This window comes from Tupaia chinensis, unplaced genomic scaffold (genome assembly GCF_000334495.1).
Source record: "Tupaia chinensis unplaced genomic scaffold, TupChi_1.0 Scaffold145870_1, whole genome shotgun sequence".
NCBI lineage: Eukaryota > Metazoa > Chordata > Mammalia > Scandentia > Tupaiidae > Tupaia > Tupaia belangeri.
The window spans coordinates 2,387,644-2,410,738 of NW_006205727.1; the positions used below are offsets into that span (position 1 = coordinate 2,387,644).

General features: G+C 36.4%; 1 protein-coding gene across 4 annotated transcripts in view; it reads right to left on the reverse strand.

Annotated features, from left to right (window-relative positions):
• The window catches only part of NELL2 (neural EGFL like 2), a 365,981-nt gene that overhangs the window by 86,562 nt on the left and 256,324 nt on the right, over positions 1-23,095 (reverse strand). For all 4 annotated transcript variants that reach the window (XM_014584214.2, XM_006168557.3, XM_006168556.1 and 1 more), the window contains 2 exons: positions 21,054-21,176; positions 17,795-17,890 (listed from right to left, as the gene is read on the reverse strand). In XM_014584214.2, coding sequence (XP_014439700.1) covers positions 17,795-17,890; positions 21,054-21,176 — 219 coding nt within the window. The remainder of the gene's footprint in view (positions 1-17,794; positions 17,891-21,053; positions 21,177-23,095) is intronic.

Genomic DNA, 23,095 nt, shown 5'->3' on the forward strand with positions numbered 1-23,095 from the left:
TGTTCTTCCCATCCCCTTCCCTCCTTCCTTCCTTCCTTCCTTCCTCCCTCCCTTCCCTCTTTCCTTTCTTCTGTTAGGGTAGATCAACAGACTTGAGTAGGGAGAAAAGGATCTATACAGTCGCTAGTATTGTCCATAGGAAATGTTGTAAGGCACTTAAATTCAAACAGGAAAATGAAAAGGTGTGCTGAGGGCAATTTTTTCAAGCACAAAGCACCACCACCTCCAAGCAATGCTTGCTGAAAATGAATCCAGTAAGGCTTCTCTTTAGTAGTCTCGGTTTGGTTTGTACAACAAAGGAAAACCAAATTTCTTCACCAGCGTGGCTGTTTAAGTTCTTAGGAAATCTTTGCACAGAACTATTCTTATGCTGAAAATCACCTACTCATTCCAACCTGCTAAATATGGTGTCTTTTACCTCCATTACTTGAAAGACTGATGTCCAGTTGCAGTCTCACTTTGTTCCTGTATCTGTTCCACCTGAGAAAATATCCCTGCTGTCCCTGCTTCACACTCTTTTCACCGAGTCGCATTAATGCCCACACTACTCCTAGCATAATATGCTCGCTCCAGTCCAATCTGTAAGTACTGATTTATTCTTTTTTATGCACATATGCTAGAAGGCAAATTTCTCAGAATCAGGTGAGAGCAATTACTGTAAGTCATTAATTAGGCTTATCGCTGCCTCCTCTGTCAACTTCTTTCTTCCAATAGCAGCTTCCTGGTTATTAGAGCCAATGTCACTCATTAAGAAAGATGGCATAGTGCCTTTTCTCTTTTATAAATGTTTTAAAAATCCTTTTCAAGGGAGTGCTTGTCCTCATCAGAAACCAGGAGAGATAAAGAGAGAGAGAAATAGAAAGAGAAAGTGAGAAAGTAGCCCCCGTCCACCCCCCCACGGAAAATGGCCATGTTGCAGTTAGTCCCTTCTCTTCCACTTCTCCCTCTTTTTGGAATTTTGGGCAAACACATGCACATGTCTGGCATGTTTCTCATGCTGCCAGGTACAGGACACAAACTGTGGGATCTGGCTGTCTTAACTACTAAACCACCAACTGGCCCACACGTTGCATTTTCAAGTCTCTGTCAATGTCATAGACATATATTTTTCATAATACAGTCTAGGCTCATCACTTAAGAGATCTAGACCATATAGGCTATATTCTTCTTAAGGTGACAAGTGCTTACCCTTTCGACAGAACTTTTAAAGTATCATATTTATAAATTTCACAGTAATTTTCTCAATCTAGATATAACCTAAATTATGTCTTAGCCATTAAAAGAAATCCCATAAAATACTGGATTGACTCCCATGAAACAGTGTATGAAGCTCCACAAGAGTTTAAGATAGTGTTCTTAGGTTTTAAGACTAATGACAACACAAGGTTATTAAAGGAAGATGAATACAATTGAATCAAACATGGGAGCTGAGACAAAGGCAAGAATATTTCTGGTTAGACAAATCAAGGAGAGTTTCTCAGAAGAGTGGTGTCTGGATGGCAAAATGGAGAAGAACAAGCAGCACACACCTGATCCAGGTTTAACCAGAAGCCTGCTGTGTGACCTTAGGCATGTTATTTTATTTCACTAAGCGATGATTTTAAAAATGATCATAGGAAAAATTATATTTCCTCAGAAAGTTATTATTCTTAAAATGAGTTTATAAATGTAATTAGCACAATGTGATTAGCACAATGATTGGTATATAGTAAGTTTTCTTTTTCTTTCTTTTCTTTTTTTAGAGAGATTTTTGCTATAGGGCGTGTGTATTCACCAGAGAGACAGAAAGTGAGAAATCACTCCGCAGTGGGGATGGTCACACCTCTATACCTTTTCCTCCGTTTTCCTCTTGGGATTTTGAGCACATACACACATGCACCTTGTATGAGTTTTAAGCTGGCAGATCCAGAATTCGAATTGTGGATGAATATGCGGGAGTCCAGAGACATAACCATTACCCCATCTGCTGGTCCCAGTAATTTTTCAATAATCAGCAGATGGGTCAGGAAATTTTAACAGGTAGTTGAAAATAACATTGCACAATATGAGGCTGTCACTTGTCAAAACAGAGGAAAAAGTCTTGACTTAGGAAAATATCTTGATGGTTTCTTTGCATATAAAAGGTGATGCTTCCTCTTCTCCCAGAGCACAGTGTGGAGGAAAAAGGTGATTAGAAAATAGATAGATGATTGGCAGAAGCATAGGTAGGTAGATAGATAGATAGATAGATAGATAGATAGATAGATAGGTGGATAGACAGACAGAGAGAGTAACTGAAAGACTATTTAAAGATTTGCAAATGAGAGCCACAAAGAGAGGATAAGTTTCTCAAGAAAAAGAGGAAGCATCTAGAGGAATGGAGGACTTTTAAGTAGGGGACTCCATCTCATAAGAATTAGCTTTGTGCAAGGATGACTCTGGGGCAAGAAACCCACTTATTTTGAGGACTCTTCCAAAAACAAACATGCAAAAAGATATTACTAAAATATATTTTTGTTAACAATTTCATAAAAATATATGAACAGATGAGCATATTGCTAGGACGCCTTTCAGAAGCCAGAAACTCCCAGAAGTTGGAAAGAAGTTGGTCAGATGAGAAGAACAGACACTTCACGTTTCTTTACCTTAATGGAAAATCTGCTTCAGATTGTGTGGCAAGAAATAGGCAAACCATTTCTAGAAAAATGGGGTCACTGTTTCACTTTTGGGTTTTTCCTTTTGTTTGTTGTTTAGTCCTCCTCCATTATCCTCTACACTGGTTAAAATTCTGGTACTGGTGTTACTTTGAGGGGAATGAATTACATGAAGGCAGATGGGTATTCTATCAGGTTTAGATGAGTCCAGTATGAAGAAAAGAAAACATTCAAGATCCAGGAAACCCAAGGGCCACAGTGTAGTGCAAAATGCAAATAGAATCAGACAGTAGCCCCTTGGGCTATAAGAATTAAGATTTGGATAGAGTGAAGTACTTGGATAGAGTGAATCCTGTTGAAGACTTGAGGGTAGTTAAGCTTTACAAAGGAGAGAGCATTGGGACCAGCAGGTAGTGTAATGGCTATGTCACTGGACTCTCATGTAGTTGACCGCAGTTCGAGTTCCGGAACTGGTGGGTTAAACTCACGCCGGGTGCGTGTGCGTGCATGCCCAAGATCCTGAGAGAAGAATGGAGGAGAAGGGATTGTGGTGTGGCTATCTCCCCCGGATGTGTGTGTGTGTGTGTGTGTGTGTGTGTGTGTGTGTTTTCTGTCTCTCTGTCTCTCTGGCGAGCACATGTGACCTATAGCAAAACACCTCTCAAAAATGAAGAAAAAAAAAAAGGAGAGAGCATTAAGAAATGAGATGATTAAATGTATAATATTGTGAAATTTCCACATTCAGGAGATGAAGAAGAAGTAGCAGTAGTAGAAGAAGCAGCAGGGGGAAAATTAAAGGCAATCAGAAGGAGAGTCATAACAGTAAGAGTTCCGGTTACAGAAGCTGTCATTCAGGGATCAGTGCAGTATAGTACACATGACCTTTGGATTTTTGTTTTTCTTTTTAACTTACCAAAGGGTGTATATGCTCCCCAGAGAGACAGAGTGGGAAAGTGCAAAAGCACTCCCCATGGTCATGGTCATGCCATAATCCCCCTTTCCTTCATCTCTTCTTTTGGAATGTGTGCAAACATGCACATACTCCTTGTGTATTTTACATGCCACTGTGTCTGGACTCAAAGTATGTAAAGGTTCATGTGGAATCCAGCTGCCTCAGTCTGCACACCAGAGGCTGGCCCAGGCTTTGGTTTTTGTAATCTTGGATTTAACTTCAACTTCTTCAGTCTGTAGCTATGTCACCCTAAGCAAAGTATTTATTTATTTATTTATAATTTATTTTACATTCATTCACTGAGCATCATCATAGCATACAAAATGTGATTTCCCATCCAGAATACACTGTATAGTGGCTTAATCATACATGTTATTGTTGTCAAATAATTTTCCATTTCTTGTTTCATATATATTTTCCCCCCATTTCTCAACCTTTTTTTTTTTTCCCAAAAATGTGAATGAAAACAGTTATATGAGTAAAAATGCCTGTAACATAGGTTGTCACAATACTACAGTTCAGAGAGGACTTTGTATTAAGGAAATCTAACAAAAAAGGGGTTACTAGAAAGAATTTGGTTAATAGCATCAAATGCTGCAGAAAGGTGGAGAAATATAAACACTTTGAAACAGTGATTAAGAGATTTATTTGATTTCCAAGAAAGCCATCCTAGTGGGGTGGTAGGCTCTAAAGAAAACGCCTCCAGTTTGACTTTCAATAATGTAAAGTCCTTGAAGAGAAAAATTTTATCTCAGATAATACAGTATGAATATTTATTTTATTTTATTTTATTTCATTTTTTTGCATTGGGTGTGTGTGTTCACTGGAAAGAGACAAAGGGAAAGTGAGAAATCATCCTCCTACACTTATATCCTTTCTACTTCATTCTCCTTCTGGGATTTTTGGCACACATGCACACGAGCCCAGTGTGATTTTCAAGCCACCAGTTCTGAGATTTGAACCATGGTCAGCCATGTGGGAGTCCAGCACCTTAACCACCATACCTTCTGCTGGCCCATATGAATATTTATTAATGATAAAAAAATTTATTCCCACTCCATTCCTATATAAACTAAAATTAGTTGATTTATTCTAATCTAATTGATTTTGGACAGTAGATACCATTTCTCACTCAGTGTAGGGTACAGATATTTGTGTAACAGATTCAATACTCTGATTTGTAATTAAGTTTTATGACTTATTGATGGAGTACCCTTCCCACCATTCATTTAATATAATTTTGACATCCTGTCATATGTAACTTGTTCTTGATTCTTATCTCCTCAGAACTGTTTATAGACATCTCTGTTTTAATTTTTTTTGTTATCAGTAGTTGAAAGATGAATGATTACAATAAATGATAAGTTGTCACATTTACGGACTCCATTAGATTGATTTTCAAGTAAAAAGAAACACAAGCAGCTGCAGTCAATTGATTTGAAGTGATAACTGATATAACCCATTTTAGTGGCTTGTGGTAAACATTTTTAAAAGAAAAAAACAACAAGTAGTAAAAATAGACTTAATGTTATATAAAAAGAACAAAGGCAAGATTAATTTTAAGACCAGAGTTGGGCCTTTTAAAATCTAAGGGAAAAAAGCATCCTTGAGAGAGTAATTTATATTTTAAAGGTTGCTTGAGGCAAATGAAAACACACCTCATTTAAGAAGAACAAGAGTTTACATCTTAAAAGGCTAAGAATATCAGAGAGTTCCTGTAACTTTTTCTGTTAAGGCTTTTGATTAAACTAGAGATTCAAGTTCATTCTTACTCAGCCTTATAATTATCTCCAGACATGAATATTGAGAAGATTGGCAAGGAAAACTCTGTCTCACACTTGAGAGTGTACTTTTTCACACATTTAATCAGCTATTTGTTTGCCTCCGAGGGCCCACTAGTGGGAGTTTATCATGAAAGCCTTCCCCTGTAAATTACAACTGCTGGGATTTCAGTTCCAGAATGCATTCTTCTTGAGAGCATTTTCTTGTGGGGTTGTCATACTAGATGAGATTTGTAGTTCACAGTCACTTAAAAGGTATTAGTAGTATTTTTGTATCCACCTGTTCTTTCCCCGTCATATAGATAAAATGCTCCCTTGTGAATTTAGACAGTTGGAGGTATAAAATCCTGAGAGAAAAGAAATGCACTTTACTTTCTGCATCTTCTACATGTCATGTGCTCCTGTGCATGCACAATAGCATAGTAAATGTTCAACGTGGATCATCCTGTGGCACCGACGTTCCACAAAGTCTGTTGCCATGTCAAAGGAATTCCATTATCTAATGGTGCAGCAGGAGGTCAAATGTCAGAAGAAAAAATGAGCAGATTATTTTAATCCAATAGCCTTGAGCTTGATTCCTCATATCCTCACTTTTCTAGCTTTACAGACCACAGCAAATTTCTTAATCTTTTAAACTTCATTTTCCCTATCTGGTAATAATAACTACTTTAGAGGGTTATTGTAGGGATTAGGGATAAGGTCATAACTCTGTACATGTATTAACTAATATAATCTTCTCAACAATATAATAACATAGGACAAGAAAAAAACACAATTTATTTTACAAGCTGTACTGATGTACAGTGATTGAATATATAAATTAAAAAAAAACTTGCATTGCAGAAAAAAAAGCAACCACACCCCCCACTACATTCCTAATAAATTCTGTGAAGTTCATATCATTACTGTTTCTTACTATGTTATTCCCTGTTTTCATTCTGCCACCATGAGTTTCACCACACACTTTGCAGATTTATGAGTGGCCAGAGTTCATCACCCTCAGGAATTATTATTAATAATATATATATATAATATATATATGTATGTATACATATTTAAAGTTTATTTCAGGGCCCAGCCTAAAGCAGATGATTTTCTTTACAATTCCAGCAATACAAAAAACTGTATATCTCAAAAATCTTTCTACAAATACATGGCTCAAAGTATATAATATTAAATTTATAACTAAGCTCACTAAAAAGTGAAAATTCCTCTATAGCTTAAGAGGGAGGTGAAGATCAGAATTTGACTTTATGGATCATATGGCTGACTGCATCTTAGAGGACTTGGTCCTGTAGAATGTCTAAGACTTCAGCACAAAGCAGCCTCTTTGATGCACTGCCTCTCAGTTTAAATATAGGATAGAGATATAGACAATACCCCTCCCCCCACAACACACACACACAAATGGAACATCCCCAGCACAGGCGATTAGGAGAAGATACTATTCTGTGTGAACTTGATTAGAGAAAAAAATAATTTGTTCTTACAGAATTTTGAGATTAAAATGGGTACAACCTGTATGGTATACCACTTGGCAAGGAAATTGAAGCAAATTACAGATTGGAATGCTCCTGGATTACCTATAAAAGCAAATGTAAAAATTTCTCTGGAGAGAAAAGATAGCAATCTTCATGTAAAGCTTCAATGATGACAATCCACAGGTCTGAGAAAAATGTTAGGGTCATGTGTGGGAGGCCAGTATAGTGGTGGGAGAATAGGAGGAAAAAGGATAGTGTCATGGTCAGGTGGTCAGGTCCCATTAGCAGACACTTTCTCACTCTCTCTTTCTTTCTTTCTTGTGCACATGTACACACCCTCTGGTATTAATGATAATAACAATAATAATGTCATACATCAAAAATACATAACACAAGAGGGAGCAACACTCCATCATGGCAAGAGTTGGAAAATGTGTTGTCAGCTTAAGGTGTGGTGGTTACAGTGACTGGATCTCCAGTGGTTCAAGTCCCAGACCTAATAGCTTGAAAAGCATAATTGGCACATGTGTGTAAAACCCCAAAAGGAGGGAGAAATGAAGAAATGATTATGGCATGGACATGCCCATGGCCCACGGTAGTGCTTTCTCTCAATCTCTCTCTCTCTCTCTGTCTCTTTCTATCTCTTGCTGGAATGTACATGCACCCTCTGGCCAACAACAACAACAACAAAAAGCCAATATATATCATAAAAAGTAGATTTAGACCCTCTTATTCTTTAAACAATAGAACAACTTCATAAAGAGTAAAATGTGAGATAAATACATGTAAAATTGTTAGAGCCATAAAGAAGAAATCAAAATCACACAAAAAGAATATAAACCAAAAAAAGGAACCAAAATATTTGAAAGTGAATTACCATAAGTAAAAAAAAAAGTTATTAAAATAAAAAATAAATCAATGGATAAGCTAAACAAAGGATTAGACAAAGCTAAGGAGATAACTGATAGATTGGAAGATAAATATAAAGAAATTACCAACAACACCACCCTGAGATTTAAAGAGATGGAATACATAAAAAGTAAAGTGAAGAAATAGAAATTATGAGGGTCAACATACATTCAGTAAAAAGTTCAAAAGGAAAAAAAGAAAGAGAATGGGAAAGAAGAAACACTCAAGGAGACAAAGGTTGTTTTCCAAAACTGAAAAAAAGAGATAATTTTTCAGGTTTAATATCTAGAGGAATCTCAAGAAAGTGAAAATGAATTCATACCCAGACACAATGATTTCAAACCACATACTCTAATGAAAAGGGAATCTTGGGGCCAGCAGATGGCACAGTCATTACATCTCTAGCCTCCCACATGGCCAACCATGGTTCGAATCCCAGACCTGGTGGCTTAAAACTCATGTCAAGCACATGTGTGTGTGCATGCCTAAGATTTTGGAAGGAGAATGGAGAAGGACTATTACAGCATGGCCACCCCCCACCCCCAGAGGGTGATTTCTCACTTTCCCTCTCAGAGTCTCTGTCTCTCTCCATCCAGTGAGCACATGCTCCATAAAACAAAAATCTCTAAAAAAAAAAAAAAAGGAGATCTGAAAAAGCAATTAGTGTGGGGTCAGCAGGTGGTGTAGTGATTAAATCATCTGGACTCCAACATGGCCTATTGTGGTTTGAATCCTAGACCTGGTGGCTTGAAAATCATACCAGGTATGTGTATGTGTGTGCCTAAAATCCCAGGAGCAGAACGGAGGAGAGGGGATCATGGAGTGGCCATATCTCTTGGTGGTAATTTCTCATTTTCCCTATCTCTGTCTCTCTCAACTCTGGAGAGTGCATGTACCCTAACAATAGCAATTAGTGTGGAAAAGACAATATTTTTAAGTGGATCAGACTGAATTAAAAGCAGACTTAGCAGAAACCTCGGATGTTTCAAAACAAAGGAATACTTCTCTCATAGCTTACAAAACAGTAGAATTCTACACCTAATTGACCTAAGAGTAAGAAAGTCTTAATTTCCTCTTCAGACTAACACTGAGAGTTTACCACAAACAGGCCACTTTAAGAGAGTATACTGAAGTATGTTCTTCTGTAAGAAAAGATGAAACAGAAGAATTAAAACAAAAGAAACAAAAATAACTTAAGTACTATAAAATAAAATGTTACATTCTGAAGATATTTTGAATTATAGATGACTAAGACCCAGACAGTTATTCTTGCCCATCCCTTTCTAATATCTCTCCAGGATACTGTTCGTGTTTACTCCTATCATATTTCTGATAAACAGAAGTATAACAGCTTAACTATGTAAAAAAAAAAAACTATTTTGAATATGTGAATGAGAAAATTGCAGATCATTCCTACTCAAAGTATGAAGGTATCCAAAGGGAGAGAAAGATCCTATCCCTGAGATCCCTGTATTCCCACTGGCAACCACAGACTTTCACAAATTAAAGTTTACTATTTAAGTAGCATGCTTAAATAGTATGTTCTTTATCCATTTAAGTTTTAAACCATGTGCATATACTGCTTATTCAAAAATAATAAGGAATTTAGTCAGTATATTTTAAAAGAATATTTGAAAAAATCTAAAAAGTGACTTTATTTGTTTTACTTTTTTTTTTAAAGAGAGATTTTTGCTATAGGACATGTGTGCATGTGCCAGAGAGACAGAGAGACAGAAAGCAAGAAATCACCCTCTAAGGGGTGATGGCCACACCACAATCCCTCTCCTCCATTCTCTCTAGATTTTGGGCATGCATACACATATGCCCAGCATGAGTTTTAAGCCACCAGGTCTGGGACTCGAACCACAGTTCACTACATGGGAATCTAGTGACATAACCATTATACCATTTGCTGGTCCTGGTCCTCTTCTTTTTCTTTTTTAAAAAAAGGAAAGATTTATTTATTTATTTACTTATTTAACTCATTTATTTTAATTTGGACATAGAGAGAGAGAGTGAGAAAGTAAGAAAGCAAGCCATCAGGTCTGGGACTCAAACCCTGGTTGGCCATGTGGGAATGTCCAGCACCTTAACCACCATGCCACTTGCTGGTCCCCTAGTCCTGGTTTTCTTCTAATTAAAAAACAAAAAATTAAAAAAGAGAGGAAAGATAAATTCTGGGAATTCAAAGGCATTACACAAATTATTAAACAAAGGCGATCATTTGAAAAAATTATCAGTATCTTTAAAACAAAATTGAAGATATTTTCCAAATTCCCAAATAATTTCGCTTGGATTTTTTTTGGGGGGACCTTGCTCTCTAAGAGCTTGAAAACTATTCTTCTCTTTTACATTAACTCCAGGAAGTACCCTAATTTTCACTGCTAATTAGGAAGATCTTACAATAAAAGAGTCTGAAAAATGTCCCCCTTATAGTTGTTATCTCTTACACATAACTGATACACTGAAAGAGTAAGATTTTTTTCCAGTTAACCTAAAGGACTTGGAAGAATGACTCTGAGATTTAACAATAAGAGCTTTTTTAAAAAATATTTTATTTAACTTTATTTATTTATTTATTTAATTTTACCAGAGAGGGACAGAATGAGAGAGAGAGGAAAAATGAGAAAGCAAGCCGCCAGGTCTGGGACTCGAACCATGGTCGGCCACGTGGGAGTCCAGCACCCTTAACCACCACTCCACCTGCTGGCCCCAATAGGACATGTGTGCATGTGCCAGAGAGACAGAGAGACAGAAAGCAAGAAATCACCCTCTAAGGGGTGATGGCCACACCACAATCCCTCTCCTCCATTCTCTCTAGATTTTGGGCATGCATACACATATGCCCAGCATGAGTTTTAAGCCACCAGGTCTGGGACTCGAACCACAGTTCACTACATGGGAATCTAGTGACATAACCATTATACCATTTGCTGGTCCTGGTCCTCTTCTTTTTCTTTTTTAAAAAAAGGAAAGATTTATTTATTTATTTACTTATTTAACTCATTTATTTTAATTTGGACATAGAGAGAGAGAGTGAGAAAGTAAGAAAGCAAGCCATCAGGTCTGGGACTCAAACCCTGGTTGGCCATGTGGGAATGTCCAGCACCTTAACCACCATGCCACTTGCTGGTCCCCTAGTCCTGGTTTTCTTCTAATTAAAAAACAAAAAATTAAAAAAGAGAGGAAAGATAAATTCTGGGAATTCAAAGGCATTACACAAATTATTAAACAAAGGCGATCATTTGAAAAAATTATCAGTATCTTTAAAACAAAATTGAAGATATTTTCCAAATTCCCAAATAATTTCGCTTGGATTTTTTTTGGGGGGACCTTGCTCTCTAAGAGCTTGAAAACTATTCTTCTCTTTTACATTAACTCCAGGAAGTACCCTAATTTTCACTGCTAATTAGGAAGATCTTACAATAAAAGAGTCTGAAAAATGTCCCCCTTATAGTTGTTATCTCTTACACATAACTGATACACTGAAAGAGTAAGATTTTTTTCCAGTTAACCTAAAGGACTTGGAAGAATGACTCTGAGATTTAACAATAAGAGCTTTTTTAAAAAATATTTTATTTAACTTTATTTATTTATTTATTTAATTTTACCAGAGAGGGACAGAATGAGAGAGAGAGGAAAAATGAGAAAGCAAGCCGCCAGGTCTGGGACTCGAACCATGGTCGGCCACGTGGGAGTCCAGCACCCTTAACCACCACTCCACCTGCTGGCCCCAATACTAAGAACTTTTAACTACTTTTTGAACAGTTCAAAGACAGGTTTCCATAAAACATCAGTTGGTAAAGATTTGTGCGAGAACTAAAATAAGCAATTTTTAAGCAAATGTAAAGGACACGAATTGCTAATTAAACATTTTCTACCACTTTATGGTGGTAGAATTATACATAAAGCTGATTTATGAATTAATCAAGAAACTAGTATTATTTATTTTACTTAACTGTTATTTTACAAGCTCCCTATCCTAGCTAACTCAAGGATGTCCAAAAGTCTCAAAACGTTCTGTATATACACTTTTACTTGGATTTAATTTTAAAGTTTATAATATAATCAAACCTGGTATCACTTATAAGGTAATTGCTAAGCTCCAGACAGATTGTTATGTGACTTATTTACTTCACTAAATCTCCAAAACAAACTCCTGAGGGAGATATTACTATCATTTTCATTTTATACATAAGCAAATTAAAGCAAAGAAAAATGAGGTAATTGGAGAATAGGTCATACAATTGTTTGGCAGTAACTCTCGAACTCGGGCCATCTCTCTCTGACTTCAATTTTTGTGTTCTTCACCACTGTGTTAAACACTTCAAGGAAGACTAGGATTTGGTAAAACAGTAAACAGTTAAAATCTTATTTAAAAGAGGTTAGATCATGAGCATAAAGGAAAGATATGTCTTAACTACCCAGGTTAACTTGTATGCACAGTATGATAAAAAAGCCTATGGTGAGAGTGTTGTTTTGCTTTATATTTTATTTTTTTTAATTTTATAAAATTAAAAAAAGAAAATTATCATTGCGATTTGAAGTTATACAAAGTTATATAAAATTTATTAATCCTGGAGTTATAGAAAGATTATTAATCTACATTCATTCACCAAATGTTACTTGATCACATGTGTCTTTAGAAACTGAAGTTCAAGGTCAGATGTGTCTCAGCAAGTATCAGCTTCTCATCTCTTTCCTTGAGAAATTCAGGTCCAGAAAAGTGACTGCAATGGACAGTGACTACCATTGGAGAAGCAGAGCTTCCTTCATCCTAAATTTTCTTTATTACAATAAAGTTTTCAAATGGATTTTATATATGAACTTTGAACTTGTTCAGTTAAAGCAGAATAAATTCAAAATAACACTTAAAAATGATTCTAGTTGGCAAAACAAAGGTATCTGAAGTTCTTCTCTTTTATAACCATAAATTATCTCACATTTTTCTACTCATGTTCTCTTCCACTACTGGTAAAGGATTTCTACTGTGAGTCAGTTTGATAAGAAAATGTAATATTATGTCAGACATATTTTGAGAATTTTCTCTTCCTTCTATTTTTTTTTCAGTCTTTCAGTGTAAAATTATACAGATTGATGCAAGTTTCTGAAAAATACTGCTTATTTAAAATTAAGCGATCAAAACATGAAATCAATATGTACATTTTATACTAAAAAAGTGTTAATTCAACCATATCAGGAAGCTTCAGAATTTGACATTAATAATAAATGCTAGGTATACATACCTCTAGCACAATAAACTTTTTCTTCAAATTATTTTATTTAACTATTTATTTATTTTTAATTTGACCAGAGAGGGACAGAGGGAATGAGAGCAAGAGCAAGAGAGAGTGAGGGGGGTGAAGTGAGAAAGCAAAGCCTCCAGGTCCAGGATCAGAACCTGGGTCGGCCATGTGAGTCCAGAGCCCTTAAACATTACACTACCTGCCAGCCCAGCACAATAACTTTTTAGAAAAAAAAAATTCTACTATGTATACTATAATAATTACATACTTTCTTTTTAATCAACTAACTTCAATCCATTTAAGTTACTGTCAGAGTAAAATAGCACTCATATTTGCCTCATGCTTCATTTTTGTCATTTTGAAGCTACATATTTTAAAAGCTACAAAAACACTTATGAATGCAACCCAAATTTATATTAACTTAATTACTCAAAAAAATTGAAATTCTATCTCATGTTTTGAACTGTGGCTAAGAAACCCTTTATTTTTTTACACAGGAATTAAAAAAAAAAGAAGCCATTTTTCACCAAAATGTCTGATCTCTGCTTTGATATTATAGCATTTTTTTTTCAGCTTTGCCATCTGATATCAACTTTTTATTCAATTGTAAGCATTTTAATTTGATTTAAGTCAGCAGTTGCTTATAGGGGACTGTCAAATCTTTTGGAATTATGCTTTAAATCACTACTGAAAGATTTACTTTTAGTATAATAAGACAGCTTTGCATATTAATTAGATCATCAGACACATGTTTGCTGAGGTTTAGCAACTGTATAAAAATACATTATGGCAGTGATAGATCTGCCAAACCTCAGCACATAGATTTCTAATACATTTTATTGATTTATTCAAGAAATAATCACCCTGCTAAGTCCAAGTTAAACACCTGATGGAATATTAGGATATTTAATTAAAAATAAAGTTATGCTGTACATGAGGGTGTTTTTATACAGTGGCTAAAAAGGAAGTCCATGAAAAATTAATCTTAGTAAAATGCATACACATAGCCCTTTTATGAATTCAATCATTCCTACTAAGATACATGCAATGCACAAATAGAAGGAAGAGATGTTTGGAGGAGACCTCAACTAAAGTAACAGGGTTGGTAACTGTCATGCACGTTAAGATTGTCTTTCAGAAAACAAGTAAATCCTATTCCTTCATCCTCAGTGATTCCATTGTCAGGGCTAAACAGATGGCCACTGCGACCATGAATCAATCCCCTGCTAAGCTATCAGGCAGCATCCAACTCCAACAGGCCAGATCCAGGCCATTCCCACACTTGGAAACCTTTTTTATTTTTTTATTTTTTGGAGAGGTTTTTTTCGCTATAGGGCGCGTGTGCTCGCCGGACAGACAGAGAGAGACATAGAGACAGAAAGCCAGAAATCACCCCCCAGGAGGATGGTCACGCCGCAATCCCTTCTCCTCCATTCTCCTCTCAGGATCTTGGGCATGCACGCACACGCGCCCAGCGTGAGATTTAAACCACTGGGTCCGGGACGTGAACCACGGTTGACTACATGGGAATCCAGCGACATAGCTATTATGCTAACTGCTGGTTCCCCCCACACTTGGAAATCTTGACAATCCTGATGCTTTCCTTCCTTTGAGAGAGAAAAACTGCTACAGTCATCACTATTTAAAACAGAATTAACTGGTAGTTGAAAGTACAGGTGTAACAAAATGCACAGACCTAGTGAAAAAAATGACAGTACAATGAATTCCTAGGCAGATAGTATAGCATAGGAAAAAACAGAAAACAGGAAAGAAGTCAGGAGGATGGGAAGATGGGGAAAAAGGAAGGAATGAAGGGAGAGTGAGAGGGAAAGACAAACACTAGACTAAGAATAAGTAAACTTGTGTTCTAGACTGCCAATCTAGATCTATAATAAAATGCTTTGTGTAAGTTACTTCACTTTTCTGTAACTTGATGAACCTTACCTTCTCTATAAGGGTACAGGGCTAGGTAACCTTAAAGGATTCATTAAACTAACATTCATAAAAGACCAGCGAATAAGGAAGCAACCACATAATCTTTTTTCTCATCATTTAATTAACCACTTATTTATGCCCTTCTTTATGCACCAAGGATTTATGGAGTACCTACTAAAGCGTAGGCTTTATACTGTGTCTAAGGAACAAATGTAAACAAGATACATCCTGTACCTTCATGAATCTCAAAGGCTGGAGGTGGAAATGACATCAAGAGGCAGAGGGACAAGAAGGTAAAGCTGAGAGGACAAGCAGAGGCCAAAGCTTAAGGGTCTCATAAATCTTATTTTTAAAAATGGCCTTTATCCTGAGGGTACTGGAGGACACTGAAGATTTTTTTCAGTATATGGTGATATCATCAGATTTGTACTCTGACAAACCCAAGAGCCCTGAACTACACAGCACCAGCTGGAATGGGAAGAAATGGATCCTAGTGAAGACATGGGATCAAAAGACATTACAAGATGCAGAAAGGGGCTAGGGAGACATGACTTCCCAACTACCGGCCTAGAAAACTGGGTGAAAATTCCCTAAAATAAAGAAGAGAAGGAAGGAATCAGGTTTTGGGGGAGGAAGGGAGGAGGAAAGGAAGGATGAGTTTAGGAGGTGATGAGTTCAGTTTGGGGGCTTTGGAAACATATAGGGAGGGATTAGGTTTGAGAATAGTATGACCTTTGTATTCAATTACTAACTCTATGACTTTAGGAGGAAAAAAACCTAGGCAATCATTCTGAACCAATATTTCTATATGTAAGTAGAGATAATAGTTACCTTGGAAGAGAGTGGTTGGGAAGAGTAAGAGGATATGTAGAGTTTGCAAGCCCTAAGAAGTTAAGTAACTTGCCCAGGGCCACATAACAGTAGACAATAGAACTAAATCTGGAGTCCATCTGTTCTTCTGTCTGTACTTTGTCTGGTACAGACAGCTACTTAGAATCAGTCTAAGATTGTCTTATTACAGACTGAAATTAAAGTTCAAGATTAATCGAATAGAGACAACTAATTATTCTGTTGGATTATTTTTAACCCCAGTCTTAAATATTACATTGCTAACATTCATTTTATGCCATTGTAGAGTTTCATTATCTCTTTTTTTTTTTTTTTTTTTGTTAGTAGAAGAATGATATGCAGTATTGGGCATGGCTGCTATTCATCACAAATTTTCTGGTGTGGAAAATCCCACACCATTTTCCTCATGTTATTGAACTGTCCAGAAAAAGTCAATATTTAGGAACCAGACTCTACACTTTTTTTTTTTTTTTTTTGTTAGTAGAAGAATGATATGCAGTATTGGGCATGGCTGCTATTCATCACAAATTTTCTGGTGTGGAAAATCCCACACCATTTTCCTCATGTTATTGAACTGTCCAGAAAAAGTCAATATTTAGGAACCAGACTCTACACTAGAAATAATACAAAATACTATATTCAGAAAACCTGGTCACTACAGACATTGATGTCCAAGGGATCCAGAGTGCACCTCGGTGTGTGTGACTGATGGTAGACACAATGGGATAGAAATACTGAAGTGTCATTGCATTAGAGGTGCCTGATTTTGATCTATAATAATTAACCACCAAAAATCTGCATTTTTAGCAAGTGAACAACTCTGTAAGTGATCCACAGACACTATAAATTTGGGGATACCGATATGGGAAATGATCTCCTTAAAAATGTCCTACGTATGAAAGATAGTCACTATGCATTTTCTAATAAAGATCTTTGAAATCAATTCATCCTTGAAGTTTTAAAAATACCATTTAGAGATACTTGTAGAAAGAGATGACCTAGTGACGCAAGCCCTTGTGTAAGTACCCTTCTCTGCACATTGGCAGTGTCTATTCCATAAGTTTTCCTTCCTAAACGAAGCAGAACATTCTCTTTCTCACATTCTGATCAGCCAGTGTTTTTATTAAACCAGATGGCTCTGCAAATGGAACGAAGGCAGAGCATGCACTGTATCTATGGAACTGAGATTTCTGAAAAGTAGTAGGAGATGACAAATGTCGATCACCAGGGGCAGCAGCGCTCTCTCAGGGAGAATAAACAGATTCTCTGAGGTTGTCTGCTGTGGGAACCTTCTAACCAAAAGCAACTAAACTACGACTGATATCATTTTAATCAGAAGCTAATACTCGAAATACTTTATTAATCCACAAAGAGTGTGTTTCATCTGAAAAAGGCTTGTATTTTGAGGTCATAAGCTATACACAGACTATATATAGCTTTAAAATTAATTTTTAAAGTTTTTAGTATTAATATCAGAAAGAATACATTTATAATGTACCTAGGTGAAGAATAATTAAAGAGTACAAAATGTTAAATACTTCTTTAATAAAGGACTTTTTAAACAACAATGAATACTAAATGGATTGGATAAAAATTTATTAAAAATTCTTAGATGTGGATGCAGGAGACAGTGTGTCCTAGAAAATGAGCTGATCATAAGACTAAACTCAATGCTTTAATACAGTCATATAAATTCCAGTACAAATGAGCGCCAAATGAGTAAAATGAATTATGAAGTCACAGGATCCTGAGCAATCTCACACATTCTTCTGAAGACTTTTGATACATGTCTAGTTATAATATCTGCAAAACCACTCTAGAGTGACTTTGGGGAATCGCCCAGTGACTTGCATCACTGAAACTTCCCACCTCCTTGCTCCTAGCACTTCCTTATTAATAGCTCATGCTCTGAGAGCCTACTTGAAACTTGAAACATTATTTTCCTCATGGATTACTTTATGTATTGGCGTAAAAATTCATTTTCTACAAGATGAAATGATATTCTTACCTGTTTCACAGCTGGGTCCAGTGAAGCCTTGTGGGCAAGCACACACATTAGCAGCAATACAGGCTCCTCCATTTCTACAGCCATCTTTGCAAAATGCTGAAATAATTCAGATATATGATTTTAGCACTTTAGAAACAGGCAGTTCAATAGAGTCCAATTTCAGCTTTTCTTTATTCCCTTGGAGATATAGATATCAAATTTAAGATCTGTTAAAATTTCGTATTAATATAATATTTTTTATACATGTAAGAAATCTCAGCACAATTTAGAAAATATTATTCTTTCCAATAATAGATATTTCACCTGTAACATAAAACAATGAAATTTCTTTTAACAAAATACAATAACTTTATACAATAGGAAATACATTAAAATTCACATTACAACTAATTGTAATAAACAAAAATATAAAAATAAGCTAAAATATGGCAACCACCCCAAATAGTTGGAGCAAAACACTATCTAGAGAACAAAAGGAAATGATTGAATCCCATGAGGTGCTGACCATTGTTCACACTGGCAAAGTGGCAAAGTGTTAGGGAAATGCTCCATCCTCCAATCCCCATCATTATAAACCAGTCCTTGTGATGAATTACATAATAAAAGAAGAACTTGCAATAGTTGTCCTCAAGGAGAACCTTGCATTTCCCTGCTAGGGATAGGTCAGGATCCAAGATTAAGAGCAAGGACAGGACATTTTATTAGAGTGAGTCTGGGAGGAAGGGGAAAAGTTTTTGTATGGCCCAGAAAAGGAGCCAAAGTCTAAACCATTGCAAAGGTGATCTTTTGGGATTTGCTGCCTTCACAGAAGTACATAAAAGGGGAAAAAAAAAAAAAAAAAAAGACAAGTGAGAAAAATAGGACAAAAAGGTGAGAAAAACAAGATGAGTGAGACTGAGCTCCCTTACAAACCTATTTCTACTTCAGCTTAGTCTCTGGCTATGTAAGGCTGAGGTAGTGCTTGCTCAGCCTGACCAGGTTTGTCATGAATAAACTAAAACCAGCTTGCTCGAAGCATTAGGGCAAATGCGTTTTCTTTAGTTTCTAGTCTCTATTTAGCTAGAATATAATTTCTCAGAGTGGTAAAAAGTGAAAATGTGCAATTCCAGTGCTGAGTTAAAGGAATGGACTCAGAGAGACCATCTGGCTTCTTTGGTTGTATGTTCTAAGTCCGTCTTCATCTTAGACAAAAAAGAATACCTTGCTCAGTGAGGATTTGCAAAGGGATTTAGAATTCAAACCTTATAAGTAATAAATCCCCATCTGCATATTTTTGTGACATAATTTGCAAAGTTGTAGTCTGTTGATACAGTATAGAATCTAAAGGTTTCAGTTTTATATCTAAACTACTTATCTCTCAGCTCCCCACCCCCAAATTCCCAACATAGATATACATAAGAACTAGAATCTTGATTTAAGCAACCTGTAGTCCTAACTTCCAGAAGAATTTATAGATCCTTGAAAATTCTCCTTCCTTCACAAATCAGAATGATCTATTTGCATCTTCTTATAATTTGGTGAATTATTTGTGCTGTAAACTTCATTCTTCTTATCGAACAGGAATCAGAGTCAAAGAGAAATTGAAGAGAGAAACTGCAGGGCTCCCACATGGAATCTTAAGCCCAAATAAACTCTCTCTCTGAACATCCAGACACTTTGGGAAAAGTCCTAAGAACTGAGTTATAATACCCCATGGCCTCTAAAAGTCTGTCTTTCCTCAGGATTGTCTAGTATTTCTCAGAAAATCTTTATGAGATTTGGACCCCACAATAAGGAGGCCTTCTTCATAATGATCTACACTAAAGATTTCTATAGAGTTTTAAAAACTGGAAAAATACTCTGACCCACCTCTATTGTAGGCCATCCCTTAAGATCTATGTTCCTGAATCATTGCATTAACAGCCAGTCTTTGTTATTTCCTACCTCCCACACACATAGTATCTTAGTAAATTGATTTTAGTGAACTCCAAGATAAAGGCCAGAGTATATTTGAGGAATGAAACTACATTGAATCTTGAAATGCCTAAGCTGAAAAAATCATATAATATAATAAATACAAACTCTGGGCCACCAGGTGGTATAGGTGTTAAGGCACTGGACACCACACGGGTGGCTGTGGTTCAAGTCCCAGACCTGGAGGCTTGAAACTCACACCAGGTGTGTGTGTGTGTGTGTGTGTGTGTGTGTGTATGTGTGTGTGTGTGTGCCCCAAATCCCAAGAACAGAATGGAGCAGAAGGGGCTGTGGCGTGGCCATCCCCTATGGGGGGTGATTTCTTGCTCTCTCCCTCTCTTTTTCTCTCCAGGGAGTGCACACACCCTATAATAAAAGTCTCTCCAAAAAAAAAAATATGAACTTTATTGTACAGGCATTGGCAGAACTCTGATTTCCCTTGTGAAGTTAGAGGAAAGTTCATCTGATGCAAGAAAAGAGGAAAGTGGTTTAAAAAGTGAGTTAAAGGATAAGGGTGATCTACAGTTGGAATATCCATTGATGGAAACAGAAATCCAAGCTCTATAGGACATTTAACAGAATTATCAATGGCATTGACAAGCCAGCTAAAATAAGCTACAACATATAGGAACCCAGTTTGCATAGTAAATTAAACTTCTATAGTAGTACCAAACAACTTACAAGAGAGAACTGGAAGGCAAAACTGTCAGACTGGCCCTAGATTAAAGTATTTCACAGTGGATAATCATAATAAAGCAAATGGGTTGATGGTGCTGTCAGCAAAATAGTTGTCATGATCAAGCCCTGATTGAGCTCAGAAAGAAAGAGCTGAAAGCGGGAAACTGGTAAACTGGATGAAAAACAAGACTCAAAGTAACTGAAGATCAAGGGCTGAAGAAGGAACAGTTAGCAAACTAGAAAGAGAGGAACTTGGGGTTAGACAATAAAATGTTGAAGTGTAGGATTTCAAAGATGGAACAGTTCTGGATGGACAAAAATGCCTAGATTGCAGTTGTGGGTGTGGTTTGCTAGAGGGGAAGAGAGATGAAAACTACTGTAGCTGAGACCAAAGAACATTAAGTCAAAGAAGCTGAACTGTTTGGTCTTAAACACAAAAGTAGGAGGATCTTAAACACATCCCAGGAGGATGGCAAGGCCTGAGAGGAAGATTACAGGTCACATGCTAAGGCTCTCAATCACTGCGGGAAGTGGCCAGCAGGTACATGGTAATGATCAGGAATAGAGAGCAGTAGAAACAGATTGCATTATATATAATGGAAGAGGTGTTGGCATTTAAACCTTTTACCTTTGCACGTGGTCCCATTCCCCGTATAGCCTGGCTTGCAAACACAGTTGTGTCCTCCAACGGTATTGAAGCATAAAGCATTTTCATCACAGTTGTGCTGATTTGTGATGCACTCATCATGTTCTGAAATGAGGAATGCAATTTCATTACTCAAAAATATATTTTCAAAGACACTGTATTTTCAGCTGCACCTTGCATCTTGATTGCTACAAGGTAACTTTTTCAACCACAGACATACACAAATTTTAAATTAAAAAATACCTTAAATTTTGAAATATTACATACACCTCTTGAAGTATATACATATTCTTTACACATCCACAAACAATGAACGCGAAAGGATTTAGATAAAAGGCCCACTGATGCCAGGAAGAATCAAAAGAGAGAGGAGGCCAAGATAAGAATTAATTCTCAGAAGTAGTCCCAAGTCAGCTGTATTCAGTCTCTGTGGCTAATATTTAAGGAGTTAGTCTTGTGAAATAAATCTGCCACCTAATTTTTCCCTGTAACATGTGAAGGGTGACAGGGAAGGATGTGAAATTGTATTGCTCTGTGAGTTATGACCCACAGAATAATGGAGTTGAATTCCTGGGAGTTAGATGCTTGCAGTTAGCACCTGCATCCACACTCACAGGTGTAAAGATCCCTATGCAAACTGTTGGAGGCATATGTGAGCTTCTTGGTAAGTTCCCTCCCTCTGTAAGAAAGTATCGCATATCAATCAAATAAGACAAGTTTGTTTTTATAATGTGTGCAAATATAAACTTTAAAATATATAACCAATAGGATACCTTCTTTAACTGCTTGTAACTTGATACTTTTGAAAGCACTAAATTACTAGATACTCCCAGCAGCCTTGTGAGAGAGGCAGACCCAATACCATCATTGCTAGTTTAGAGATAAGCCAGTGGTGCGCAGACAGTTTAAGTAGCTTGTCTAAGTTCACAGAACATTAGACAACTTCATAATTCCAGCTCAGTGTTCAGCAAAATGTAAATATAAGAAATAAATACAGTGGATATGAGAAAGAAAATAGATCTAACATCAGAATCAAGATGAGAAGGAAATAAAGTTGTGAGGAAATGCACACAAATTAGTTTAGTCATCTAAAATCCCTACAGTGGTACTTTTTACTGAGGCTCTTATGTAAGTATTATTTATGCCAAAAATGCAATATATACTTTTTTAAAAACACGTCGATCATCTCATTAGGTTCATATATGTAAATCATGAAAGTAAAACGAAATCTTTGCTTTTCATTTTAGAACTCTGCTCTGGACATTATAATAGTAATCTAACTTTGAAAAAATTGTCTTTGCATATACGGCTGAGATTAGAACAATATAAAATCACTCACTTCAACTAATGAAATAAAATGTCCTCTGTTTTCTTATTTTAAAAGTCAAACGAACATTGTGCTATGACATTTCATGTGTCATGCTATATAAGCACAAACTTACGATAGTTTTAACTATCGCCCTGTAATAAACTTTCTAGAGATTATTCCTAATGCTCTGTCAGTAGAAAGAGAAATTTCAATTGCTATGGTTTTGGAATTGCATGAGTAAAGATCTTATTTTTCAAATTCCTGGCTGAATTATCCAAAATGGACAGAATTCCACCCTTATCACCTAGTTGCAGAATATTGTATGTTTCTACAAACTGATGCTTACCATGGGAGTTTCAAAAATCGCTGTATTACACGAGTCTCCTAGCTAAGAATATCCTTGGACCACCACAAAATTTCAGAGACCAGAATGAACAGCCCACCTACTGTTGAGTTCTGTTGCCTGAGGCAAAATAAATGTATGCTCTAAAGTGTGCACCTGCTGCCAATTTTCTTCCCAGTGCAATTCAAAGTGCTGCAGTTAATCTATAAATCTCTATATGGACAGCCATAGGCCCTTAAAAGACAGCTGCTGATTGATTTGATGCTGTTTTCATCCCTGCCTTGGTTGTTCTTAATTAGACCATACTCACTGGGTAAAGGAAGGGCTTAATGAGATTCAGTTTAGCACCCATATGATAATGTTCAACAAACA